We start from the raw sequence: 25,663 nt of genomic DNA, 5'->3' as shown, positions 1-25,663 counted from the left end.
ATTTGGGATAAGGTGGCCTAAAGGCCAAGGCCAACGGACTAGTTGGCAAAACGGGAAATCTCGTTTTAAAATGAAGTGCAAAAAGATATTTACTAGGGGTAAAAGGTCGAAAAGACATCGTAGGAAGTTTGTCGTGAATCTTATCCTTTAATGTTTTAGCTGCATAATGAGCTGTCCTCTTTAGATGGAGAGGATCATATACAGTTTGAAAGAAATTTTGAAAAGCTTGAATTTCTCGAATATGCATACCTTTGTTTTTCTTCGATTTTCTCTACACAGTGTGAAAAGCAAGGATCAGTTCAGGAAGTAAAGTATCAGGATCTATACGATCGGATTGGTGCTTAAAATAGCACTGCCACCATCGATAGAACACTTCCGTGCATGCAAAAGATGAAGTAAATGGTTTGGGTTCGAAAATAAGCTTTTGCCGTTGAGCCCGACGCAGGATAGACCTCCATACATGCTCTATGAGAGGTTGCCTCAAATCATCTAAGCACTTGTACAATGAACTTGGCTTGATCTGAATTAAGCCGAATTGCCTAGCCACATGGTTAGGTTGATAGCTGTACACACCATATGGGCTTCCAACAGTCACTCGACTAGACAGAAAAGTGGGGGTGAGGTAAGCTTCCCAGATGGCATTAATATCTACTTCTTCTTTAGTAGAATTGGTTGGGAATCTTGCCGTAAACCATGAAGGCCCATGAGATCTAGTGGTAAAGGGAGCCATCGAAGGTGTGAAAGACGTCCAGCCTAAGAAGGCGTTGTAAGCCACTACAAACAAATCAGGAGAACTCCTATTTCCGTACTGAAGCATGGCCAGACCTAGACCTTCGATTGACCTATTATCATAAGCTTTCGAAAGAGCAGGGGGCAGGTGAACTGCCAACTTTGTTCTGAAAGTGGCCAGAAGCCAGAGTTGGAATAACCAGATAGGGCCAGGAATAATGAGACTGCTACCAGGTTGGAAATCTTTTATACTGGATACTGCATGGTTCAAACTCTCGTATAGAGATCCTAAGATAAGCTTGCTTAGGCATATATCCCTCCCTTCATGCAATTGGATTGCTAAAGTGGTGAATTTCTTGGGAATCTGAATTGACCTTGAGCAAAAAATGTACATGGATAGCCAATAAGTCAAAAAGGCGATATGCTCCTGATCAGACACTGTGGTACTGGAAGTGTCGTGATGATCAATGATGAAGTTACCATCGGCAGGTCTCGAAAAATCGAAAGATATCTCCGAGGAATGAGTATCAGGGTCGAAAATTTGGCCTACAGGTTTCAGACCCACTAGACCAGCAACATCTAGCAAAGTAGGAGTCAGCATCCCACACTTTAAGTGAAGGCTATTGGTTGAAGGGTTCCAGAAATGGAGAGCAGCGATTATCATCTCATTATGATATTTTGGTCCCTGCCGGGATAGCTGAATAAGATCGAAAACTCCCATTTCTTTCCAAAAGGGACTGTAACACCCCGTTTCCCAAAATCAATTAAAATAATAATAATACATCAATCATCAGAGTAATCACAACGGGCATGCCACATTTCTTCATGTAAAAATCTTCTAAATAGAGTGTATATAAAAAATCTATTTAATCAAACGTCATTCATAAAATTGTCATTAAACTTGCAGCGGAATATTTGTAACATCAATAAGTCTACAATAATTATTCTTGGCATGAAAGCCATTTCAACATAAAATTCAATCACAAAGGGCTACATCAGCAATATTTCAAAAATGATACATAGGAAAGAATTCAAGCAATAAAATCCCATCCCACGTATCAGAGCCCTAGACACTGTGAGCCACCACCTACTACTCAGGATCACCTGCAAGTTACCCATAGGAAGGGCAACATTTTCAAGCAGAAGGGGTGAGATTCTCAAACAATAATAATAATATATAATAACATAAATGAATCTAACACCCTATCATCATAATCATTCAGCAATTATAGTATAGCATCATTAGCACCTTCATCATCCAACAGTAATAGAAATAGTGAACAATGACTCATGCGACAACCCGACTTCACCTCTAAGACTCATGCAGGACATGACAACTCTACTAAGACTCCTCAACAATTGCAACTATGCATGTGGTAACATAACAGAGCCGAAGCCCTGATCTTTATCGAATGGTTAAAGCATTCTTTTATCAGGACATGAATCCTCATCATAACATCGTTTTGAACAACATAGTGTTCCATCGTTTTTTAACGACAAAGCGTTCCAGGACCGAAGTCCTCATCATAACATCATTTTTATGCTTATGCAACTGACTCCACTTGTGTATATCTGCATACAACTCAACGACAAATGCATATGTACTCATATGACTCACCACCCCTTAATGCAACATGTTTCATTCACTTGATTCAAGTATTCCAACATCTTCAAAATTCATAAAAGTTAACCAACTAAATATCATCATAAATTAAGTAGGATTTCATGTCTATACAAAGGTTATACAAGCTAGAAGGAACACCTAGAAGTACTCAAAAGGATCCCTTAGTGCACGAAGCAAGGTTCATAAAAAGGCTGACTAACACTCAGTTCGCTTAAGCGACGGCTAGCTCGCTTAAGCGACCATCTTACAGTAGGTCTGGGTTCAGTTCGCTTACGGGTCGCTCACGGCTCGCTTAAGCGAATTCATGGCAGAATCAAACTTAATTTTCGCTTACCAGCTCGCTCACTGTTCGCTTAAGCGAACGGGTAAAATCTAATTCCTGGGCAGCTACATGAATGTTCGCTTAAGCGACGGGTGCTTTGCTTAAGCTACCACTCATCTGGGCAAGGTAAAAGTTACGATTTTCAGACTTCTCCTCACTCCAAAAACCCAGTTTTAATCCCCTGATCACCCAAAACGTTTTCCAGAAATGTTTACAAGTCCTATATACAATCGGACATCAAAAGGAACAGCAACTAAACATCAACCACATCAATTCAGCCCAATCAAGCATTCATACAGAACTTCCAAAATTCATCCATCATATTCTATTTTCATTTCAATTACGATCAATATCAACAACATGGATTAAGAAATCATACTAATCATTCAAATACAACATTATAAACTTGATTCTTACACCTTTTCTTTCAAAATCATCATTAACCCTTATTTTCCCAATTTTACCTTAAGAACAGTTTAATTGATTAATTTTCAGAAATTACATATTATGACTATTGGAAGATAATCCCACCCTTACCTTAGAATTGCAAAGACAAATAGCACAGCAAAATCAGTTCCTAAGTTCTTCTCTCTTGGTCTTCTCTCCTTGCCTTAGCTTTTCTCTTCTCCACTTGTTTTCACGTTAAATTGTTTTCTGACTTTTCTTTCCTTAACTCCCTAAAACTATAACTTCTCCTTTTTCATTAAAACCTCCCTTATTACTATTAATTTCTAATTATTCCCCAAACTCTTAATTAATTCCATTATTCATATTATTCTATTTATATTAAATAAATTATATAAATAAATACTACACACCACATATATCACATATATTAATTAAAAACACACAAAAGAGTCTAACTAATTCTAAAAATAATAAAATAACGACTAGGGCGTTACAACTCTCCCCAACTTAGAGAATTTCGTCCTCGAAATCTTTACCTCAAACAAACAACTCAGGATATGATTCTTGCATCTTACTTTCGAGTTCCCAAGTCAAACTTTCACCAGTTGCTCCACCCCAAACAACTCTTACAAGAGGTATCTCTTTACCCCTCAAAGACTTCACCTTTCGATCATCAATCCTCAAAGGTAAGGTCTCCACCGTCAGGTTATCTCTAACTTGCACATCATCTCTCGGAATAACATGCGAAGGGTCTGGTACATACTTCCGCAATTGTGACACATGAAATACGTCATGCAAATTCGAAAGATGAGGTGATAATCCAACTCTATACGCCACAGTTCCAACTCTTTCTGAAATCTGATAAGGACCGATGAACTTTGGAGACAACTTCCTCAACTTCAATGCACGTCCTACGCCCGTCATAGGAGTAACCCTCACAAAAACATGGTCACCTTCCTGAAATTCAAGGTCTTTCCTACGCTTGTCATGATAGCTCTTTTGTCGACTCTGCGACGCTTTCATCTTCTCTCTAATCATCTTGACTTTCTCCGTAGTCTCATGAACCAAATCCGGTCCCAATACAACACTGTCTCCCGACTCGAACCAGCATAAAGGAGTCCTGCACCTCCGACCATACAAAGCTTCGAACGGTGCCATACCAATACTCGAATGGTAACTGTTGTTTGTTGTATGTGAATTCTATCAATGGTAGGTGACTGTCCCAAGTTCCACCCTGCTCAAGCACACATACTCTTAGCAAATCCTCTAAAGATTGGATCGTCCTTTCCGACTGACCATCTGTCTGCGGATGATAAGCTGAACTCAATTTCAATTTCGAACCCAACGCATCTTGTAAACTTCTCCAAAATCTCGAAGTAAACCTTGCGTCTCTATCTGACACTATACTCGATGGAACCCCATGCAATTTCACAATATTCTGAATGTAGATCTCCGCCAACTGAGCTACTGGATAACTGATATTAATCGGAATGAAGTGCGCCGACTTCGTCAACCTGTCTACCACAACCCATATTGAATCATGCCCTCTCGGAGTATTAGGTAAACTTGTCACAAAATCCATAGAAATGCTATCCCATTTCCACTCCGGTACATCCAACGGTGTCAACAAACCTGCAGGCCTCTGATGTTCAACCTTAGACTTCTGACAAGTCAAACATGCATACACAAACCGAGCGACATCCTTCTTCAAACCTGACCACCAAAACAACTTCTTCAAGTCATGATACATTTTTGTAGCTCCCGGATGAATACTTAAGTTGCTCTTATGACTTTCTTCTAAAATCAACTTCTTCAATTCTTCATTGTCAGGAATACAAATTCTGCCTCTAAATCTCAACACACCTTGCTCATCAACCTTGAAATCACTATTCTCCGCTTGATTACTAGTAACCATCAAATCCACAAACTTGACATCAACTTGTTGTGCTTCTCTGATACTATTCAAGAATTCACTATTGATTTTCAGCATACCCAACTGCACACTTTGAGATGACAATTCACACACGAGGCTCAAGTCCCTAAACTGTTCGAGCAATTCAAACTCCCTTACCATCAAGGCCGACATGTGCAATGTCTTCCTACTCAACGCATCTGCAACTACATTAGCTTTACCCGGATGGTAGTTCAAGCCAAAATCATAATCCTTTAATAACTCAAGCCATCTCCTCTGCCTCATGTTCATTTCTTTTTGATCAAACAGATATTTCAAGCTTTTGTGGTCACTAAACACTTCAAATCTTGAACCATACAAATAGTGCCTCCAAATCTTCAAAACAAATACCACCGCAGCCAACTCCAAATCATGCGTAGGATAATTCTTTTCATGAACTCTCAGCTGCCTAGAAGCATAAGCTACCACCTTACCATCTTGCATCAACACACCTCCCAAACCAAACTTGGAAGCATCACAATAAACTACAAAAGGTTCTTCTGGCTTTGGCAAAATCAAAATAGGAGCAGTTGTCAATCTTTGCTTCAACCCATTGAAACTACTCTCACACTGAGCATCCCATACGAAAGGTTTCCCTTTACAAGTCAACTGAGTCAATGGAAGCGCCAACTTTGAAAATCCTTCTATGAACCTACGGTAATAACCGGCCAAACCTAAGAAACTTCTGATTTCGGTCACCAACTTCGGAGTTTCCCACTGAGATACTGCATCAACTTTCGAAGGATCAACCGCGATACCATTACCAGAAATAACGTGGCCTAGGAAACTCACTTCACTTAACCAGAACTCGCAATTCAACAACTTGGCATACAACTTCCTTTCCTTCAAAATCTGCAACACAATCTTCAGGTGTTCGGCGTGTTCCTCTTCAGTTTTAGAATAAATCAAAATATCATCTATAAACACCACTACAAATTTATCCAGAAAAGCATGGAAAATTCGGTTCATATACTCCATGAACACACCAGGCGCGTTAGTAACACAGAAAGGCATCACTCTGTATTCGTAATGACCATATCGTGTCCTAAAAGCCGTCTTCTGCATATCTTCATCCTTCACTTTAATTTGATGGTAACCCGACCTCAAGTCAATCTTACTAAAAACTTTAGCACCCACCAACTGGTCCATCAAGTCATCAATCCGCGGAAGTGGATATCTATTCTTTATTGTAACTTTGTTCAACTGACGATAGTCAATGCACAACCTCATACTACCTGTAACGCCCCATTTTTATTTAATTATTTTTAGTTGATTTAAAGTCTTTTTATATGATTTTTAAATGATTTACGTTGATTTTGTGGTGTGGTATATTTTATTAAATGACTATTTTATTATTTAATAGAATAAGTGAGAAATAGGATTTAATTGGAGTTTGGGGGTTTTACGAGAATTAAGTAAACTTAGGGGGAGTAAAGTGAATATTGGGAAGATTATATTTATAAAAGAATTAGAAAATAGAAGTGAGGGAAGCAGTTTTTACGTACAACAGAGAAAAGGGAGAAAAGTCAAGAAAAGGGAAGAGAACCAAGAAGGGCTGCGATTTCGATTATCTAAGGTAAGGGTGAGGCTAACTTACATTAATTTTAGTGTATATGATTCTGATTATGTTTTAACAAAAGTTATGAACAATTTGGATAATTGGGAATTAGGGTTATGATGAGAATTGATGATTAAATGATGGAATTAGGGTGAATTGATGTAGTAATGATGAACAGACCTTAGATGTTTCATATATTGGTGTTTAGAATCAGTTTTAAGGTGAGAACAATGGGTTTGGGTGAATTTTTGAGAAAAACTGTAACCTGGCCGTACTGTTATTCATCGCTCGCCTCCCGAGTGATGAACCTCGCCATAGCGAGTGATGAAGATCATCGCTCGCCTCGCGAGCAGGAGTGGTCGCCTCGCGAGTTGCATTTCGCAGCTCGCCATAGCGAGCAAGTTTACTCGCCGTAGCGAGTGTGGGCAGAGAGCTTGCAAGATTTTGTGTTTTTGAGCTGTGAGTTTAACCTTGGATGTTTATGAGGGCCTGAACATGTACTCTAATGATTAGGCAAAGTTTTAGAATGAGATTGAACACGGGAATGAGACAGAATGGATTCTTGAGCGTTTTACCCTAACTCGCCGTGGCGAGTAGAGGCTCTCGCCTCGCGAGCTAGTGCTTTACAGACTGCCGTGTTTAGGTTTCTTGTGGTTTTGTCACACGAGTAGTCGTGAGCTGAACTTTGGGATAACAATGAAAGACGTATAGGATATAAATGATGAACTGTGAAGCTGGTCATGGCAAATTGAGGTTATTAATGTGATAAAATTGTATAAGTAATACTTAGATTATGTGAAAATGCTAGACATCATTGAATTGTATAAGATATTGTTATATCATGCTGTCGTATACTGTTGTGTTGCCGTTGATTGATTATGATTGTTAATGATCGCTGATTTATACTTAACTGCATTCAATTAGAATGAACAATGTGTTGGTTCGAGTTGTAAGTGGCGAGCTGTCGTTCCAAGTAACGGAGTCATAGGTGGTTGATGTTGATCGAGTTGGGGAGTGAGTCATAGTTATTATGCACGGTCGTTGTCGTTGCCTATGTTGTCGTTGTCGTAGTTGAGTTGTATGCTGATATACACAAGTTGAGTCCTTCATGATTAGGAAACCGTTGAGGGCTCATGCCCTGGAATGTTAATCATTCAACCGTTGAGGGCTCATGCCCTGGAATGCCTTGTCATTCAAATTGTTGAGGGCTCATGCCCTGGAATGCTTTGTCATTCAACCGTTGAGGGCTTATGCCCTGGAATGTTCATCATTCAAATTGTTGGGGGCTTATGCTCCGGAATGCTTAGTCATTCAACACGTTGAAAATAGTACCACGTTGTAGTTGTTGTTGTTGAGGTTGTCGTTGATGTAGTTGTTGTAGTTGTTGTTGTTGAGGTTGTCGTTGATGTAGTTGCTGTTGATGTAGTTGTTGAGGTTGTTGTAGATGTCGTTGTAGATCATGTAGTGGTCGTTGTCGTTGACGGAGAGATTGAGTCGTTGTTGTCACTATTGGTTGATTTAGTAAGTGTTGTTAAAGTTGAAGAATCATGAATATCATTGTTGATTATATATTGTTAATTATGTTTATTTAATTAAGTTGTTAAATGCAGTTGATGATTATATATACATCTATTATTATTGTTTGTGAATCTCACCCCTTCTGTTTGAATGTTGCCTCGACCGTGGGTAACGTGCAGGTATTTCTGAGTAGTAGGTGCGGTGGCTCAACTGTCTAGGGCTCTGATACGTTCGGGATGGGGATTAGATATATTCATTTTCATTCCTTATGTATCAATTTTGGAACATGTCTTTGGAGTTTTATTGTGATGGAATAAAGCCTTGAAAATTAATTATGTTGAGGCCTTCGTGCCAGATTTAGTGAAGGATGTTTAATGTTGAAAAATATTCCGCTGCAATTTATTGAGGTTAAATTAAATAGTTTTATATTCTATTTAAGAAATTTTGAAAAGCAGTGTAACACTCCGTTGTTGATTTAAACTCTGATTTTATTTATAAATATAATTGTTGGGAAGTCGGGGTGTTACAATTGGTATCAGAGCCTGGTTGGTCCGTCCGGCCAAGTAGTAGAGTCGTGTTGAGCCACCTAGGATAGAGTGTCAACTTTAATGTTGCTTTTTGTTGTTGTTCTGATTGTTGTTTGTGGTGTAGAGTTTTAAAATGGCTGGGAGAAATGATGCTGCTATTGCTGCTGCGCTTGAGGCTGTAGCTCAAGCTGTAGGACAACACCCACAAGCTGGTGCTGGTAACGATGGAGTAAGAATGTTGGAAACTTTTTTGAGAAATCATCCACCAACATTCAAAGGAAGGTATGACCCTGACGGAGCCCAGAAGTGGCTCAAGGAAGTTGAAAGAATTTTTAGAGTTATGCAGTGTTCAGAGGTGCAGAAGGTGCGGTTTGGTACGCACATGTTAGCTGAAGAGGCAGATGATTGGTGGATAAGTCTTTTACCTGTGCTTGAACAAGATGGTGCTGTGGTGACCTGGGCTGTGTTCAGGAGAGAATTCCTGAATAGGTATTTTCCGGAGGATGTCCGAGGGAAAAAGGAAATTGAATTTCTGGAGCTGAAACAGGGGGATATGTCAGTTACGGAGTATGCTGCTAAGTTTGTGGAACTTGCTAAGTTCTACCCTCATTACAGTGCAGAGACAGCGGAGTTCTCCAAGTGCATTAAGTTTGAGAATGGCTTGAGAGCTGACATTAAGAGAGCTATTGGGTATCAGCAGATCAGAGTCTTTTCCGAGTTGGTGAATAGCTGCAGGATATATGAGGAGGATACCAAAGCTCACTATAAGATTAGGAATGAGCGGAGGAACAAGGGTCAACAAGGTCGTCCGAAACCCTACAGTGCTCCTGTAAACCAAGGGGAACAGAGATTGACTGATGAGAGGAGACCTAAGAGGAGAGATGATCCTGCTGAGATTGTTTGCTACAAGTGTGGTGAGAAGGGCCACAAGAGTAATGTTTGCAATGGTGAGGAGAAGAAGTGCTTCCGATGTGGGAAGAAAGGGCATACAATAGCTGAATGCAAGCGTGGTGATATTGTTTGTTTCAATTGTGATGAGGAAGGTCATCTTAGTTCGCAGTGCAAGAAGCCTAAGAAGGGTCAGGCGAGTGGAAGAGTGTTTGCTTTAGCTGGTACTCAGACAGCGAATGAGGATCGTCTGATCTGAGGTATATTTTCGAGGACGAAAATTCTTCAAGTTGGGGAGAGTTGTAACGCCCCATTTTTATTTAATTATTTTTAGTTGATTTAAAGTCTTTTTATATGATTTTTAAATGATTTACGTTGATTTTGTGGTGTGGTATATTTTATTAAATGACTATTTTATTATTTAATAGAATAAGTGAGAAATAGGATTTAATTGGAGTTTGGGGGTTTTACGAGAATTAAGTAAACTTAGGGGGAGTAAAGTGAATATTGGGAAGATTATATTTATAAAAGAATTAGAAAATAGAAGTGAGGGAAGCAGTTTTTACGTACAACAGAGAAAAGGGAGAAAAGTCAAGAAAAGGGAAGAGAACCAAGAAGGGCTGCGATTTCGATTATCTAAGGTAAGGGTGAGGCTAACTTACATTAATTTTAGTGTATATGATTCTGATTATGTTTTAACAAAAGTTATGAACAATTTGGATAATTGGGAATTAGGGTTATGATGAGAATTGATGATTAAATGATGGAATTAGGGTGAATTGATGTAGTAATGATGAACAGACCTTAGATGTTTCATATATTGGTGTTTAGAATCAGTTTTAAGGTGAGAACAATGGGTTTGGGTGAATTTTTGAGAAAAACTGTAACCTGGCCGTACTGTTATTCATCGCTCGCCTCCCGAGTGATGAACCTCGCCATAGCGAGTGATGAAGATCATCGCTCGCCTCGCGAGCAGGAGTGGTCGCCTCGCGAGTTGCATTTCACAGCTCGCCATAGCGAGCAAGTTTACTCGCCGTAGCGAGTGTGGGCAGAGAGCTTGCAAGATTTTGTGTTTTTGAGCTGTGAGTTTAACCTTGGATGTTTATGAGGGCCTGAACATGTACTCTAATGATTAGGCAAAGTTTTAGAATGAGATTGAACACGGGAATGAGACAGAATGGATTCTTGAGCGTTTTACCCTAACTCGCCGTGGCGAGTAGAGGCTCTCGCCTCGCGAGCTAGTGCTTTACAGACTGCCGTGTTTAGGTTTCTTGTGGTTTTGTCACACGAGTAGTCGTGAGCTGAACTTTGGGATAACAATGAAAGACGTATAGGATATAAATGATGAACTGTGAAGCTGGTCATGGCAAATTGAGGTTATTAATGTGATAAAATTGTATAAGTAATACTTAGATTATGTGAAAATGCTAGACATCATTGAATTGTATAAGATATTGTTATATCATGCTGTCGTATACTGTTGTGTTGCCGTTGATTGATTATGATTGTTAATGATCGCTGATTTATACTTAACTGCATTCAATTAGAATGAACAATGTGTTGGTTCGAGTTGTAAGTGGCGAGCTGTCGTTCCAAGTAACGGAGTCATAGGTGGTTGATGTTGATCGAGTTGGGGAGTGAGTCATAGTTATTATGCACGGTCGTTGTCGTTGCCTATGTTGTCGTTGTCGTAGTTGAGTTGTATGCTGATATACACAAGTTGAGTCCTTCATGATTAGGAAACCGTTGAGGGCTCATGCCCTGGAATGTTAATCATTCAACCGTTGAGGGCTCATGCCCTGGAATGCCTTGTCATTCAAATTGTTGAGGGCTCATGCCCTGGAATGCTTTGTCATTCAACCGTTGAGGGCTTATGCCCTGGAATGTTCATCATTCAAATTGTTGGGGGCTTATGCTCCGGAATGCTTAGTCATTCAACACGTTGAAAATAGTACCACGTTGTAGTTGTTGTTGTTGAGGTTGTCGTTGATGTAGTTGTTGTAGTTGTTGTTGTTGAGGTTGTCGTTGATGTAGTTGCTGTTGATGTAGTTGTTGAGGTTGTTGTAGATGTCGTTGTAGATCATGTAGTGGTCGTTGTCGTTGACGGAGAGATTGAGTCGTTGTTGTCACTATTGGTTGATTTAGTAAGTGTTGTTAAAGTTGAAGAATCATGAATATCATTGTTGATTATATATTGTTAATTATGTTTATTTAATTAAGTTGTTAAATGCAGTTGATGATTATATATACATCTATTATTATTGTTTGTGAATCTCACCCCTTCTGTTTGAATGTTGCCTCGACCGTGGGTAACGTGCAGGTATTTCTGAGTAGTAGGTGCGGTGGCTCAACTGTCTAGGGCTCTGATACGTTCGGGATGGGGATTAGATATATTCATTTTCATTCCTTATGTATCAATTTTGGAACATGTCTTTGGAGTTTTATTGTGATGGAATAAAGCCTTGAAAATTAATTATGTTGAGGCCTTCGTGCCAGATTTAGTGAAGGATGTTTAATGTTGAAAAATATTCCGCTGCAATTTATTGAGGTTAAATTAAATAGTTTTATATTCTATTTAAGAAATTTTGAAAAGCAGTGTAACACTCCGTTGTTGATTTAAACTCTGATTTTATTTATAAATATAATTGTTGGGAAGTCGGGGTGTTACACTACCATCCTTCTTCTTCACCAATAACACAGGTGCTCCCCACGGCGAAACACTAGGTCTTACAAACTTCTTATCAAGCAAGTCCTCCAACTGTTTCTTCAACTCGGCTAATTCAGAAGCTGACATGCGATACGGTGCCATCGACACTGGTTTCGTTCCCGGGACGAGATCAATCGAGAACTCAACTTCTCTTTCTGGTGGCACATCAGGAATCTCATCTGGAAAAACTTCAGGGAATTCATTCACCACTGGTAGCCTGTCAATTACCACTTGATTCTCTAACGACAAAGATGCCATCAACGAAAACATAAGAATTCCATCTCGTTCCAACTGCTTCAACTGTTTAGTAGTTAGAAACTCTGCTCCACTCTCCTCTTCCGCAGAAGAAAAGTGCACCGTCTTGTTAAAACAATTAATACAGACTTAGTTATATTCTAACCAATTCATCCTGAAAATAACATCCATTCCCAACAACGGCAGACACACTAAGTCGACCTCAAAATCTCTACCAAACATAGACAACAGACACCTTAAACACACTAGAGAAGTAGTTACTGAACCCTTGGCTGGAGTTTCAACAACCATTTCCCCTTTCATATCAGATACAATTAGGCCCAACTTATATGCACATTCTAAAGCAATGAAACAATGCGTAGCACCAGTATCTATAAAAGCAATGAAAGGAGTACTATTAAAGAAACAAGTACCTCTGATAAGTTGATCCTCATTGGTAGTCTGAGTACCAGTCAAAGCGAATACCTTTCCTCTAGTTCTGACCTTCTTAGGTTGCGTGCACTGCGCACCAATGTGGCCCTCCTCGCCACAACTAAAACAAACGATGTCTCCACGCTTGCATTCAGCCAACACATGACCTTTCTGACCACATCTGAAACATTTCTTCTCATCTTGAGTGCAAGCATTACTCTTGTGGCCCTTCACACCACATTTGTAACAAACAACATCAACAGGAGCATTTCTCCCCTTAGGCGGCCTCTCATCATTCAATCTTTGTTTGCCTTTGTTAGCAGGAGCACTGTAGGGCTTCGGGCGGCTACTCTGACCCTTATTCCTTTTCTCGCTCATCATCTTATAATGAGCCTTTGTATCCTCCTCATTAATTCTACAGCTACTCACCAATTCCGAGAAAATTCTGATCTTCTGATATCCAATGGCTCTCTTGATGTCAGCCCTTAAACCATTTTCGAACTTGATACATTTGGAGAACTCAGCTGTCTCCGCAGTGTAGTGAGGATAAAACTTTGCAAGTTCCGTGAACTTAGCTGCATACTCCGTGACAGACATGTCACCCTGCTTCAACTCCAGAAATTCTATTTCTTTCTTCCCTCGGACATCTTCCGGAAAGTATCTATTCAGGAATTCCCTCCTGAATACAGTCCATGTCACCACAGCTCCGTCTTGTTCCAACACAGGTAAAAGGCCTACCCACCAATCATCTACTTCTTCAGCCAGCATGTACGTCCCGAACCGCACCTTTTGCACCTCTGAGCACTGCATGACCTTGAAGATCCTCTCTACTTCCTTCAGCCATGTCTGGGCTCCATCGGGGTCATACCTTCCCTTGAATGCTGGCGGATGGTTCCTCAGGAAAGTCTCCAGCATTCTCACTTCACCATTAGCAGCAGCTGGTTGCTGTCCTACAGCTTGAGCAACAGCCTCAAGTGCAGCAGCGATAGCAGCATCGTTACGACCAGCCATTACAAGATTCTACATAAGAAATAGCAATCAGAAAACAACAAAGACAACATTTAGAGTTAACACTCTATCCTAGGTGGCTCAACACGACTCTTCTACACGGTCGGACGGACCAACCTGCTCTGATACCAATTGTAACACCCCGTTTCCCAAAATCAATTAAAATAATAATAATACATCAATCATCAGAGTAATCACAACGGGCATGCCACATTTCTTCATGTAAAAATCTTCTAAATAGAGTGTATATAAAAAATCTATTTAATCAAACGTCATTCATAAAATTGTCATTAAACTTGCAGCGGAATATTTGTAACATCAATAAGTCTACAATAATTATTCTTGGCATGAAAGCCATTTCAACATAAAATTCAATCACAAAGAGCTACATCAGCAATATTTCAAAAATGATACATAGGAAAGAATTCAAGCAATAAAATCCCATCCCACGTATCAGAGCCCTAGACACTGTAAGCCACCACCTACTACTCAGGATCACCTGCAAGTTACCCATAGGAAGGGCAACATTTTCAAGCAGAAGGGGTGAGATTCTCAAACAATAATAATAATATATAATAACATAAATGAATCTAACACCCTATCATCATAATCATTCAGCAATTATAGTATAGCATCATTAGCAACTTCATCATCCAACAGTAATAGAAATAGTGAACAATGACTCATGCGACAACCCGACTTCACCTCTAAGACTCATGCAGGACATGACAACTCTACTAAGACTCCTCAACAATTGCAACTATGCATGTGGTACCATAACAGAGCCGAAGCCCTCATCTTTATAGAATGGTTAAAGCATTCTTTTATCAGGACATGAGTCCTCATCATAACATCGTTTTGAACAACATAGTGTTCCATCGTTTTTGAACGACAAAGCGTTCCAGGACCGAAGTCCTCATCATAACATCATTTTTATGCTTATGCAACTGACTCCACTTGTGTATATCTGCATACAACTCAACGAAAAATGCATATGTACTCATATGACTCACCACCCCTTAATGCAACATGTTTCATTCACTTGATTCAAGTATTCCAACATCTTCAAAATTCATAAAAGTTAACCAACTAAATATCATCATAAATTAAGTAGGATTTCATGTCTATACAAAGGTTATACAAGCTAGAAGGAACACCTAGAAGTACTCAAAAGGATCCCTTAGTGCATGAAGCAAGGTTCATAAAAAGGCTGACTAACACTCAGTTCGCTTAAGCGACGGCTAGCTCGCTTAAGCGACCATCTTACAGTAGGTCTGGGTTCAATTCGCTTACGGGTCGCTCACGGCTCGCTTAAGCGAATTCTTGGCAGAATCAAACTTAATTTTCGCTTACCAGCTTGCTCACTGTTCGCTTAAGCGAACGGGTAAAATCTAATTCCTGGGCAGCTACATGAATGTTCGCTTAAGCGACGGGTGCTTCGCTTAAGCTACCACTCATCTGGGCAGGGTAAAAGTTACGATTTTCAGACTTCTCCTCACTCCAAAAACCCAGTTTTAATCCCCTGATCACCCAAAACGTTTTCCAGAAATGTTTACAACTCCTATATACAATCGGACATCAAAAGGAACAGCAACTAAACATCAACCACATCAATTCAGCCCAATCAAGCATTCATACAGAACTTTCAAAATTCATCCATCATATTCTATTTTCATTTCAATTACGATCAATATCAACAACATGGATTTAGAAATCATACTAATCATTCAAATACAACATTATAAACCTGATTCTTACACCTTTTCTTTCAAAATCATCATTAACCCTTATTTTCCCAATTTTACCTTAAGAACAGTTTAATTGATTAATTTTCAGAAATTACATATTATGACTATTGAAAGATAATCCCACCCTTACCTTAGAATTGCAAAGACAAATAGCACAGCAAAATCAGTTCCTAAGTTCTTCTCTCTTGGTCTTCTCTCCTTGCCTTAGCTTTTCTCTTCTCCACTTGTTTTCACGTTAAACTGTTTTCTGACTTTTCTTTCCTTAACTCCCTAAAACTATAACTTCTCCTTTTTCATTAAAATCTCCCTTATTACTATTAATTTCTAATTATTCCCCAAACTCTTAATTAATTCCATTATTCATTTTATTCTATTTATATTAAATAAATTATATAAATAAATACTACACACCACATATATCACATATATTAATTAAAAACACACAAAAGACTCTAACTAATTCTAAAAATAATAAAATAACGACTAGGGCGTTACAGGGACCTTTGATTTTCTCCACTTTATCCAGCCAGTCAAGGTATTTCTCGTTATTTTCTATCTTAGGTTCAGTCCTAAATTTAGACTTCAAAAAACTTAGGTCATATGGACCTTTTTAGAAAATAAGAGGCAATTGTGCCTCGTTGCAAGGAAAAACGGTGTCTAGTTTTTTCTGATCGTCGGAGTCGTCCGGCAAAGACCCTAGGTATGCATGCGATGAGTTTGGGCATGAGATGATTACCTGGGATTTCCAGATTTTGTCTTCAGCTTCTTTGACATCTGGTTCTTCCATAAACTGAGGATTTATGGGAAAATTGGCACTTGGTTCATGTTGTTCCGTTGGTTGAGAAGAGGAACCTTCTGCGCGCGTCATGGAGATTCAAATTTTTGTTTCAGTAAAACGATGAACAGTGTTTGGATCGTAAGTTAGAAGAGGGGATGGTGAAAAGAGTAAAATTACTAAAGAGAAACAAAGTAAGAGTAAAAGTATGACTCAGGGTCATATATAGCTTTTGATGTTGGACAGATGTCAATCATCGCATGGAGCAGTTGTTTTTTGATGGTTCCCAATGACGGCATGGCCCACTAAGTCCTGAAGAAGGCGGTTTTGAACCTTTTCAAATATCCTGTTTGTTAAAAGAGTGATGTCATGCTGAGGAATCATATTTTATCGAAAATTTTCAGAAACGTCAAGTTTCTCCTAATCGAAAGAGAAGTTCAAACATAACGTTTCTGGGGGGGCAATTTGTTAGTCAATATTTATGAAAATATGATCATTTAATGCAGTCAAGGGTTTGACCCAAAATTGGGGCGTAGCTTTGTGAAGAAATCCATCGACAAATACATAAGTACCTCAGCGGGAATCGAAGAAGCTGTTTTAGTTCGACGGATGAAAGAAGTTGTAGACGCGCCTTCAAGTCTGGTAGATAAGACCAAGCGGTTAGCAAACGGCTAGTTTTCGAATGGCTAAATTTCGATTTTTGAATCGAAAAGATGTAATTAGGTAGTTATAGGACTATCTGTATAAATAGTAGTTTTTCTTAGGAAAAATGGGTCACAATTCAGTCATACTAAAAACTTACACTCAATACTGTCCGTATGGAAGCGACAAACGAGTCACAAGTTGCAAAGTATGAATATGTGTACCAACTTTCATTAAGTCTTTACAAATTCAATACAATCTTTTAAACACTTTTGTAATTCAAGTCTTGTTTTACTAAGTCTTTTCAAAGTACTTCCTTTTACTGTCATTATTTACAGAATTTCTGTAACGCCCCAATTTTATTTAATTATTATTGGTCGATTTTAAGTCCTTTTTATATATGATTTTATATTATTATGTGGTGTGTTATATTTTATTAAATGAGTTATTTTACTATTTAATAGAATAAGTGGGAATTAGTAATTATTGGAGTTGTGGGGTTAATTAATAATTAATAGAATTAATTGGGGAGTTAAATTGAAATAAGTGGGGAGTTAAGAAAAAGGGAGAAGTCAGAAAGAAACAGTTTTCACGTACATCAGTTTTGGGAGAAAGCAAGAGAAAACCAAGAGAAGAACCAAGTGAAGAGAACCGGATTTTCTGTAGAGTTCTCTCCTTCAATCTAAGGTAAGGGTGATGTTTACTCTCAATGATAATAGTTATATAATTCTAATTTTGGTTTAGAATAGTTCTAGTTGAAATTGGGAATTGGGGGTTAGGTTTTGGGAGCATGATTCTTGGATTGAAAAGTGTGGAAACCATGGCAATTGTGTTAAGAATTGATGTTTAGGTTGTAGAATAATCATAGGTTAAGTTTCCTATCAAATTTGGGGTTTGAGTTGATGAAATTTGGGTTTTTTGGGTGAAAATTGTGCAGAAATCGTAACAGCAAGGGAAAAACTCGCTAGGAGTTCGCTATTAGCAAAACTCCCTGTAACTATTTCGCTATTAGCTCAATTTTCGCCATTAGCGAAATTGCCCAGTGACAGCATACCCTGTTTTATGTTCTTGCGTCTTTTTCACACGTTTCTATTTTGAATTGGCCTTTAGTGTGAACATGAAAGTTGTAGATAATTTTTTTAGCTTTCCAATGGCTTTGGTTTGACTTGAAAATGACTTTTAGTGTTTGAGTTATGATGAAAATACTCCAAGGAGGTCTTAGTGAAATCTTATGAAAATTCAGCATAACCGTTTCCAAGTTAATCCAAAACTTAGGGAATAATTCCAAACCTCAAAACTAGAAGTACTATGAGTTCAATTAAGGTGTTTAAGAGTATTTAACCTATGTTGGTTAATGTCGGTTAATGATGTGGGTATTGATAGTTAATGTTGGGTAATGTTGGTTAATATGTTGGTTAATGTCGGTTAATGATGTGGGTATTGATAGTTAATGTTGTGGGTAATGTTGGTTAATGTTGTGGGTATTGTTGGTTAATGTTGGGTAATGTTGGTTAATGTTGGTTAATGTGAAATATATGCATTATATGGATTATACAAGATGTTTAAGTTGATGTATTATATATATGGTCGTGTGAATATATGTTGTGTTGATGAATCTCTTTGTTAAGAGTCGTTGTGTCATAGTTGACCAAGTTGTGGAGTAAGTCATAATTATTTATGCACAGTTGTTGTCGTCGTTGTCTATGTTTTCGTTGTCATCATCGTTCGTGTTGTTGTTGAAGTCGTAGTTGAAGCTGTTGTTGGTGACTGTTTATGTCCAGGTGTTTGTAAGAGGTGGTGTACTCTTACGTTGTTGTTTTATAAGAGGTGGTGTACTCCTATGTTGTTGTATAGTGAGAGGTGGTGTACTCTTACATTGTTGTTTTTTAAGAGGTGGTGTACTCTTATGTTGTTGTATAGTGAGAGGTGGTGTACTCTTACGTTGTCGTATTATAAGAGGTGGTGTACTCTTACGTAGTTGTAATGTCAGGTTGGCGTTGTCTTCGTCGAATCCTTGAAGTTGTTGTAGATGACAAAACATGGAATATTAAGGTTGAGTTGTTGTCGTTGTTGTTGGTTGATTTGTAGTCGTTGTTGTTGGTTGGAGTTACAAAAGGTTGATAATGATGATGACTTATGAAACATGTATATTGATATAATTGTCGTTATTTAGGTTGTTAAATTCAATTGATGAAATTATATATCTGTTATTGTTGTTTGTGAATCTCACCCCTTCTGCTTGGAAATGTTGCCCTTCGTATGGGTAACTTGCAGGTGATCCTGAGTAGTTGCAGTATTTTGCTGTTGTGAGTGGATTTTCCTCACATGTGTCTTAGGGCTCTGATACGTAACGGGATGGGGAAACTTTGTCGTTGTATTCGTCATTCCTTATGTATCAATTATGAACCTGTTGTTGTTGAATTAAATCTTTAAAGATAATTATGTTGAGACCAAGTGCCAAATTTGTTGAAGGATGTTTAATGTTGAAAATATTTCCGCTGCAATGATTTGTTATGTTTACAGAAGCTATTATTAATAAATAGTATTTTCATTCTATTTAAGAAATTTTGAAAAGCAGTGTGACACTCCGTTTTGTTGGTTAACTCTGATTTTATTTTATAAATACGTTGTTGGGATAACGGGGTGTTACAATTTCGATTGGATTCAACCCGGATTGGATTCGATTCTTTACATGTTGTTCTTATCTTTATCTTATCGAAAATACTTTACGAACAAGTATTACTCCCATTTTCAAACAACAAAAGCACAATATGCTCCTAAGATTTACTGGTTGGTCTTGCAAGTAAACATCATTGAAACCAGCGATTGTTTACCAAAAATTAGTGTAAACACACTGATGACAAACTCATTGGGTGTGGTTCCCTAAATGGTAATACTCAACCAATCATGGCTATAGGTGGTTGGTTCAGAATTCAAACCAACACGTGGCACCCACTACTTCTTGGAGTTGGATTTGGCGGTTGCAAATTATGAAAAATCCACATCATTTTTGGTAGCTAGTAATGCATGACAGTCTTCATACCAATTCTTTCAGAGGCAAACGAATCATCACCTCAAATATTGCTTGTCATATGATAGTGACACGGGAAAAGGGATATGTTTACTTATTTAGTTTTGTACGAGAAAATCATTGTCTATGATGTAAAAGAAAATATTTTCGAAAGCAATAGATTTGATGTTAATTTTATTATATTTTTCAATGAAGTGAAATATGAATTATGTTTGCTACGAGTCAATGTGATATCCTAAATCTTGTGGAAGAATTCTTATATTATGAGAAAAAAATTTATTTGACACTTTCCGCTGCGAATCAAACTCTATTTTTAATTAAATAATAGTATAATTATTTTTGGAATTTAGGGTGTCACAATAGTCATATCTACCATACATAAAACTCAAATTGAAAAAAGAATTGAAACATTTTCTGAAAAAGAAAAAATCAAAATTGGTTATATTCATATATCAACTATTCAAATTTTAATCAAAAGTACCTTTATGAAAGGTATTGATTCACCTCTAGAAATAGCCCTAGAAGACTCTAGGATTTTAGACAAAAGACAAGCAACAATTGCACAAGTAAAGTGTAATTTAAAATATGGAAAAATAAAATTTGATATAAATTTACAAATGGGATTATCCCTAAATAAAGATCTAGATAGATCTATAGTTTTTCATTATAAGTTGGAAAACTCGAATTTTATGAAAAAAGGTAATCATCCTTTTACAATATGTTATAGAATTAATTATGCTTTGAGTAATTCACACCATAGCATAGAATTTATAGGAAAAAATACAATTCATATTGATGAACTATTTACACCTTTAGTTACCCTAAAGTCACCTATATTTAAAAATTTAGCAAGAAATAGTTTTTCCTTGATAGAAGCTGAGAAATATCTATTCGAAGAAACAGAAAAACCATTGATCAGAAATTAAAGCCTTAGAGTAACACCACCCAAAAGAGATTTTGAAACCTCAGAACAAAAAGAGATAAATAAATTACAAAGCTCAAGTTGTCTCTACAACTCGAAAAACTAGACAAAAGAATTTAAATTTATCTATAGAAAAAGTCTTCCGCACTCTGCTAAAACTCTGGTATCAGAGCAAACCTCGTTCCTAAAAAAAATTAAAAAAATTAAAATAAAAAATTAAAATAAAATAAAATCTTATGACGTCAGTTAACATTTTAACCGACTTAAAAGATCATGGGTACAAATACCCATCATAGTGAGATGGGTAACAAAGAATTTCCCTTTATTTTTTTTGGTACAAAGCTGTATACCAAATTATAAATAATATATTTTTATCTTATGCGCATCAAATATACGAATAATTGTTGGTGCCATTCAACACCTGCGCGTCTTCTTTTAACATATGTATAATCTTCTATTTTTACGTATTGTATTTAAAAAAACATTTTTGAGGGGAATTGAACCCACCATCCTCTTGCTCCTTTAAAAACATTCTATACCACTTGGCCAGTTATTAATTATAAATAATATTTGAAACCATTTAATATATATTCCATAAAAGTTTGACATCCCTAACAAATTAACTCAAGATCCATCAATGCCATCAAAAGTGCAAAAACAATGTTTATGTACTTGACAACAACTACAATCACTATTTATGGTTACCAGCAAATTTTTTGTAAGGAAAATGTATTTTTTTATTTTATATTTACTTTCAAAAGAACTTTTTTTAGGGGTTCAAAAGAAGTTTTTTTATCTATACATAATTTGGATGTTTAATTCCCGAGTTGTACTTTTTTTTTAGGAAGCTGCACTAAGAGACTAGTACGGCCTGTTGGTTTTTTTCAGCATTCCCACTATAGTATATCCAATTTTCCATTTTTGCAGCATTAACACTATTGTATATCTAATTTTGCACTTTTAGTTAGATCATATATCACATATAATCCAGTACATATACTACATTCTTGGGAAAGGGAAGCTTAATTATTTTTTATGGCTTTCTTCGAGTTTTGTTCCTCTTGTGTATGGGTGTCATGTAATTTATGTTTTTATTTCTTTTGGTGGTGGTATCCATTTTGTTGGTTCCTTGGTTTGTAACAGATACTACGTGATTCATCACTTTTAGCACACCTTGTGCGGGGTGAATCACCTTCGTTTGAGCAATATATTCTATTTTGATTTGTTAAAAAAACATATAATCGAGTACAATTTACTATACATTAATTATAAGAAGGAGAAGTAATTTCTATACAATTTCCCTCACTACACATGTACCTTGGATATAAACCGTAAAGGAATTTACTTTCACAAACTTGGTATATTTCAGTTAACCTGTTCTTATAGCTGATAAACAAGTTATAACTAACAACTTATCGATCAATTTCATCAACTAACAAAACTGGCCTATATTCCCCCAAAAGTGGTGTATTTAATGACGGTCCATCATGTCCAGATTTAGAAGAAAAGTGCAAAAAGAATAACAATGCTTTGTCCTCAAAGAAGTTACGTAATTCTAGAAGTTAAAGACTAACTTATTTCAGTGATATTTTGATTTGATAGGATGCGTGAACACTACGGTTTGACATCTTTTATTTATTTCTTAAAGCTCTAAAGTCTCTAACCATGCTTCTTAACTCTAACCCTAATTTCTTTCCTTCTCTCCTGCGTTTATTTGACCATTACTATATCTTGGACCCGTGTGATGCACTAGTCTGAAATTTGATAGTAGTTCTGACATTAAAATGTCATATTCACTCACAGAAAAATTTGATGGAGGGGGTAAATTGATTAATATTGTGAAATTTCTGAGCGTAATTGAAGTTTTGTTAATTTCAAAGGGATAATTGACGAAACTTACAATTTCATAAGGGTAATTGACGAAACTTACAATTTCATAAGGGTAATTGACGAAACTTACAATTTCAGGGGATAATTGCTATTTACTCAAAAAACATATGTTGATTACAATTTACAATTTGTTATGTTTAACTTTTAAGCATCATATACATTTAAGAGTAAACCACATCTTAGAACAAAGGTTTTTTTAACCAATTTAACTTTTAAGAATGTGAGAATACGTCAACATCATGTACATGCTAACAATGTCAATTTAATAAGAAGAAATATATATCAGTAAAAATTTTCTTATATCAAAGCAAGCTATCAAATAAGTTGCCACTGTATTTTGGTAAAGATTAGAAAGTAAAATTGAAACAATGCTTAAGGAAATAATAACTCTAAATCTTCATAATAAGTCCCTTATAATAAAAGTGAATCAGAGAGAGTAATAGTCTACTACTAATAATAATAAATAATAAATTATTCGTTTGTAGAATAAATTTCAGCTCAAACACCACCTCTTGCTCATTTTAGAATCCTAAGAGTTCAATAATTCATTACTATATATTGATTCAAAAAAGGGTGTCAGAAATACACTATTGTCCCAATATATAAGTATGAGAATAATTAACTCCCCCAATAGTCAGAGAAATTGGGGTTGCAACTAAATTTTGTGACGGTTCATGGAACGATCGTTACAACTGTCGCAGAGGATATTGCGACGGTTGCTAACCGCTTCTATACTATATATATGAGACCCCTCACAACAGTCGCAAAGTAGACGCTTTAACGTAATTTAAATGGGTTTGCGAACCGTCACAAAAGTCAAAAATGTTTACTTTTTTTTATAAAAAAATTGAATGGTGTAATTTTGTTGACAATTTAAATAAATATATTAATAAATACTTAAAATACAGAAATATATAACTAACAATATCTAAATCTCATTCAATAATTCTTTCAAGAATAAGAATCAAAACAATTGATAAAGTAGATAAAATACATAGTTTAAACATTAAAAAACCAAAACATTAGCAAAACACTAGCGTGTGGACATTCAAAACAATTGCAATAGATAAAGTATGTAGTTTGAACCTTCAAAAACCAAAACACTAGTGGCTGAACATTCAAAACAATTGTATTAGACTTAAAACTCCATAAAAATATCTAGGTATCTCTTAGTGAAGTTTCTCCATGATCCTCATGATGATAACTAGACTCGGATGAATGTCTACAATATTTTGTTGATTCTAATTTTGTAGGCTGGTAAGAAAAAAATTAGGCAATAATTAGCATGTTCCGAAAAGGCAGAAGAATAAGACAATGATTAGAAGAAGACAAAAAAAGATAATATTGGCAATATTTTTTTTGAACAAGCAACAATATTAGCAATATTGATGCGAAGGCGAGTACAAGATGACAATATAGTATAACTTTTATGACTTAAAGAATAAGAATCCAATAATAGTGAGTCAGCCAGGTGAAAATTATGTAAAATTTACCCCTTTTTTTAATTAGGAAATTTAGTATATTTCCCCTATACAAGGCGTAACAGGAAAAAGGAAAAAGCATTATACAAGAAATCCATATCAAAGTATGGTAGTAATCAAAAAGATCACATGGACACTATAAAAGACCCTAAGCCTCGTCACTGGGCACCTATAATCCACCCTGCCAACACTAAAAACAGCTGCCTATACCAAGCCACAAATCTAGAAAAGGATAAAGAAAAAAATGCACTGAAAACCAGCAGGCAGCCACAAGCACAGAACACACCAATCTGTTAAAACTTCCCAGAACAGAAGCCAACACCTCATCAGTCCAATAATTTAGTCTTTCAACTACTCCAAACTTCCGGTACTATTAATCTCAAAAGACAATCCCTCGGATTCCAATTCCATTCATATAACAAACAAGTAGTTTGTGTTTATTTCACTAACGGTTTGTGTTTGTTGAGATTGACCTAAAATTTGATGGATGAAGAAAATTGTTGCTAAAAATATAAAAGATTTGTTTTAAATATATTTTGTGCTTCCCGAAGATTGTTGCTGAAAATATATATTTATGGGCAGTAAATATATTTTTGTACCGTATTAAGGAATATTTGATGCAGTTATATTTTGCATTGAAGGAGAAAAAAAAACGTATCTTCAACGTGATATCCGTTCGTTTCAAATTTACGATTTATATTTCTCTATAAATACATATCCGGTATCAGATGAAATATGAGAGTAGAAAAAACAAGGATTAGAAGCCAACACTAAAACTAGGGTTTGTAGAGAATTTTCTTGACAACAAACACTAGGGTTGGGATTGAATTACCATTGATTCACCTTGGAGAAACACAAGTCTCGTTCAAGGTGCAAGTGAACCTATACTCCAAATCTGGGAGTAAAGGCCTCGACCAGTAATACCCCCAGAAGGAAGGAGGGCCTTCGACATTCATGATGGCCCTTTTGTAATCAGCTAGTTGTTTTCGATTGAAAGGTCCTTGAAGATAGGGAGGACCTCACTCATTGAAAAACCATCTTAATTTGGCCAGCAGTTTAAGTATTAGTAAAAAGTACTTGGCCCCATCAGACCCACAAGCTGCTGCCTTTTTTAGGATGAGTTTTATTTCATCCGGATTGGGGTGTCTCTCTTAAAGCAGTTGGGCTGCCACCACCACGCAGTATGCTTCATGTCCACTACATGAAATTTGCTGCATGAACTTGCGTTTTCCTACGCAGGGCTAGTGGTAAAAAAAAAGTACCAAAAG

At 36.8% G+C, this 25,663-nt stretch overlaps 1 protein-coding gene across 1 annotated transcript; it reads right to left on the bottom strand.

Annotated features, from left to right (window-relative positions):
* Positions 1-271: 271 nt before the first annotated feature.
* LOC120578192 (uncharacterized) lies at positions 272-1,450 on the bottom strand. Its single transcript, XM_039830541.1, has one exon. The coding sequence runs from the start codon at positions 1,448-1,450 to the stop codon at positions 272-274; it is 1,179 nt and encodes a 392-aa protein (XP_039686475.1).
* Between the last annotated feature and the right edge of the window lie 24,213 nt (positions 1,451-25,663).

The sequence above is a fragment of the Medicago truncatula genome, chromosome 1 (assembly GCF_003473485.1).
Source record: "Medicago truncatula cultivar Jemalong A17 chromosome 1, MtrunA17r5.0-ANR, whole genome shotgun sequence".
Taxonomy (NCBI): Eukaryota; Viridiplantae; Streptophyta; class Magnoliopsida; order Fabales; family Fabaceae; genus Medicago; species Medicago truncatula.
The sequence above is the reverse complement of the archived record's forward strand: the minus strand, read 5'-3'. Positions and strand labels throughout refer to the sequence as shown.

Coding starts and splice junctions, on each gene's coding strand:
- LOC120578192 (XM_039830541.1), bottom strand. CDS start 1,450: ATGGGAGTTTTCGATCTTATTCAGCTATCCCGGCAGGGACCAAAATAT.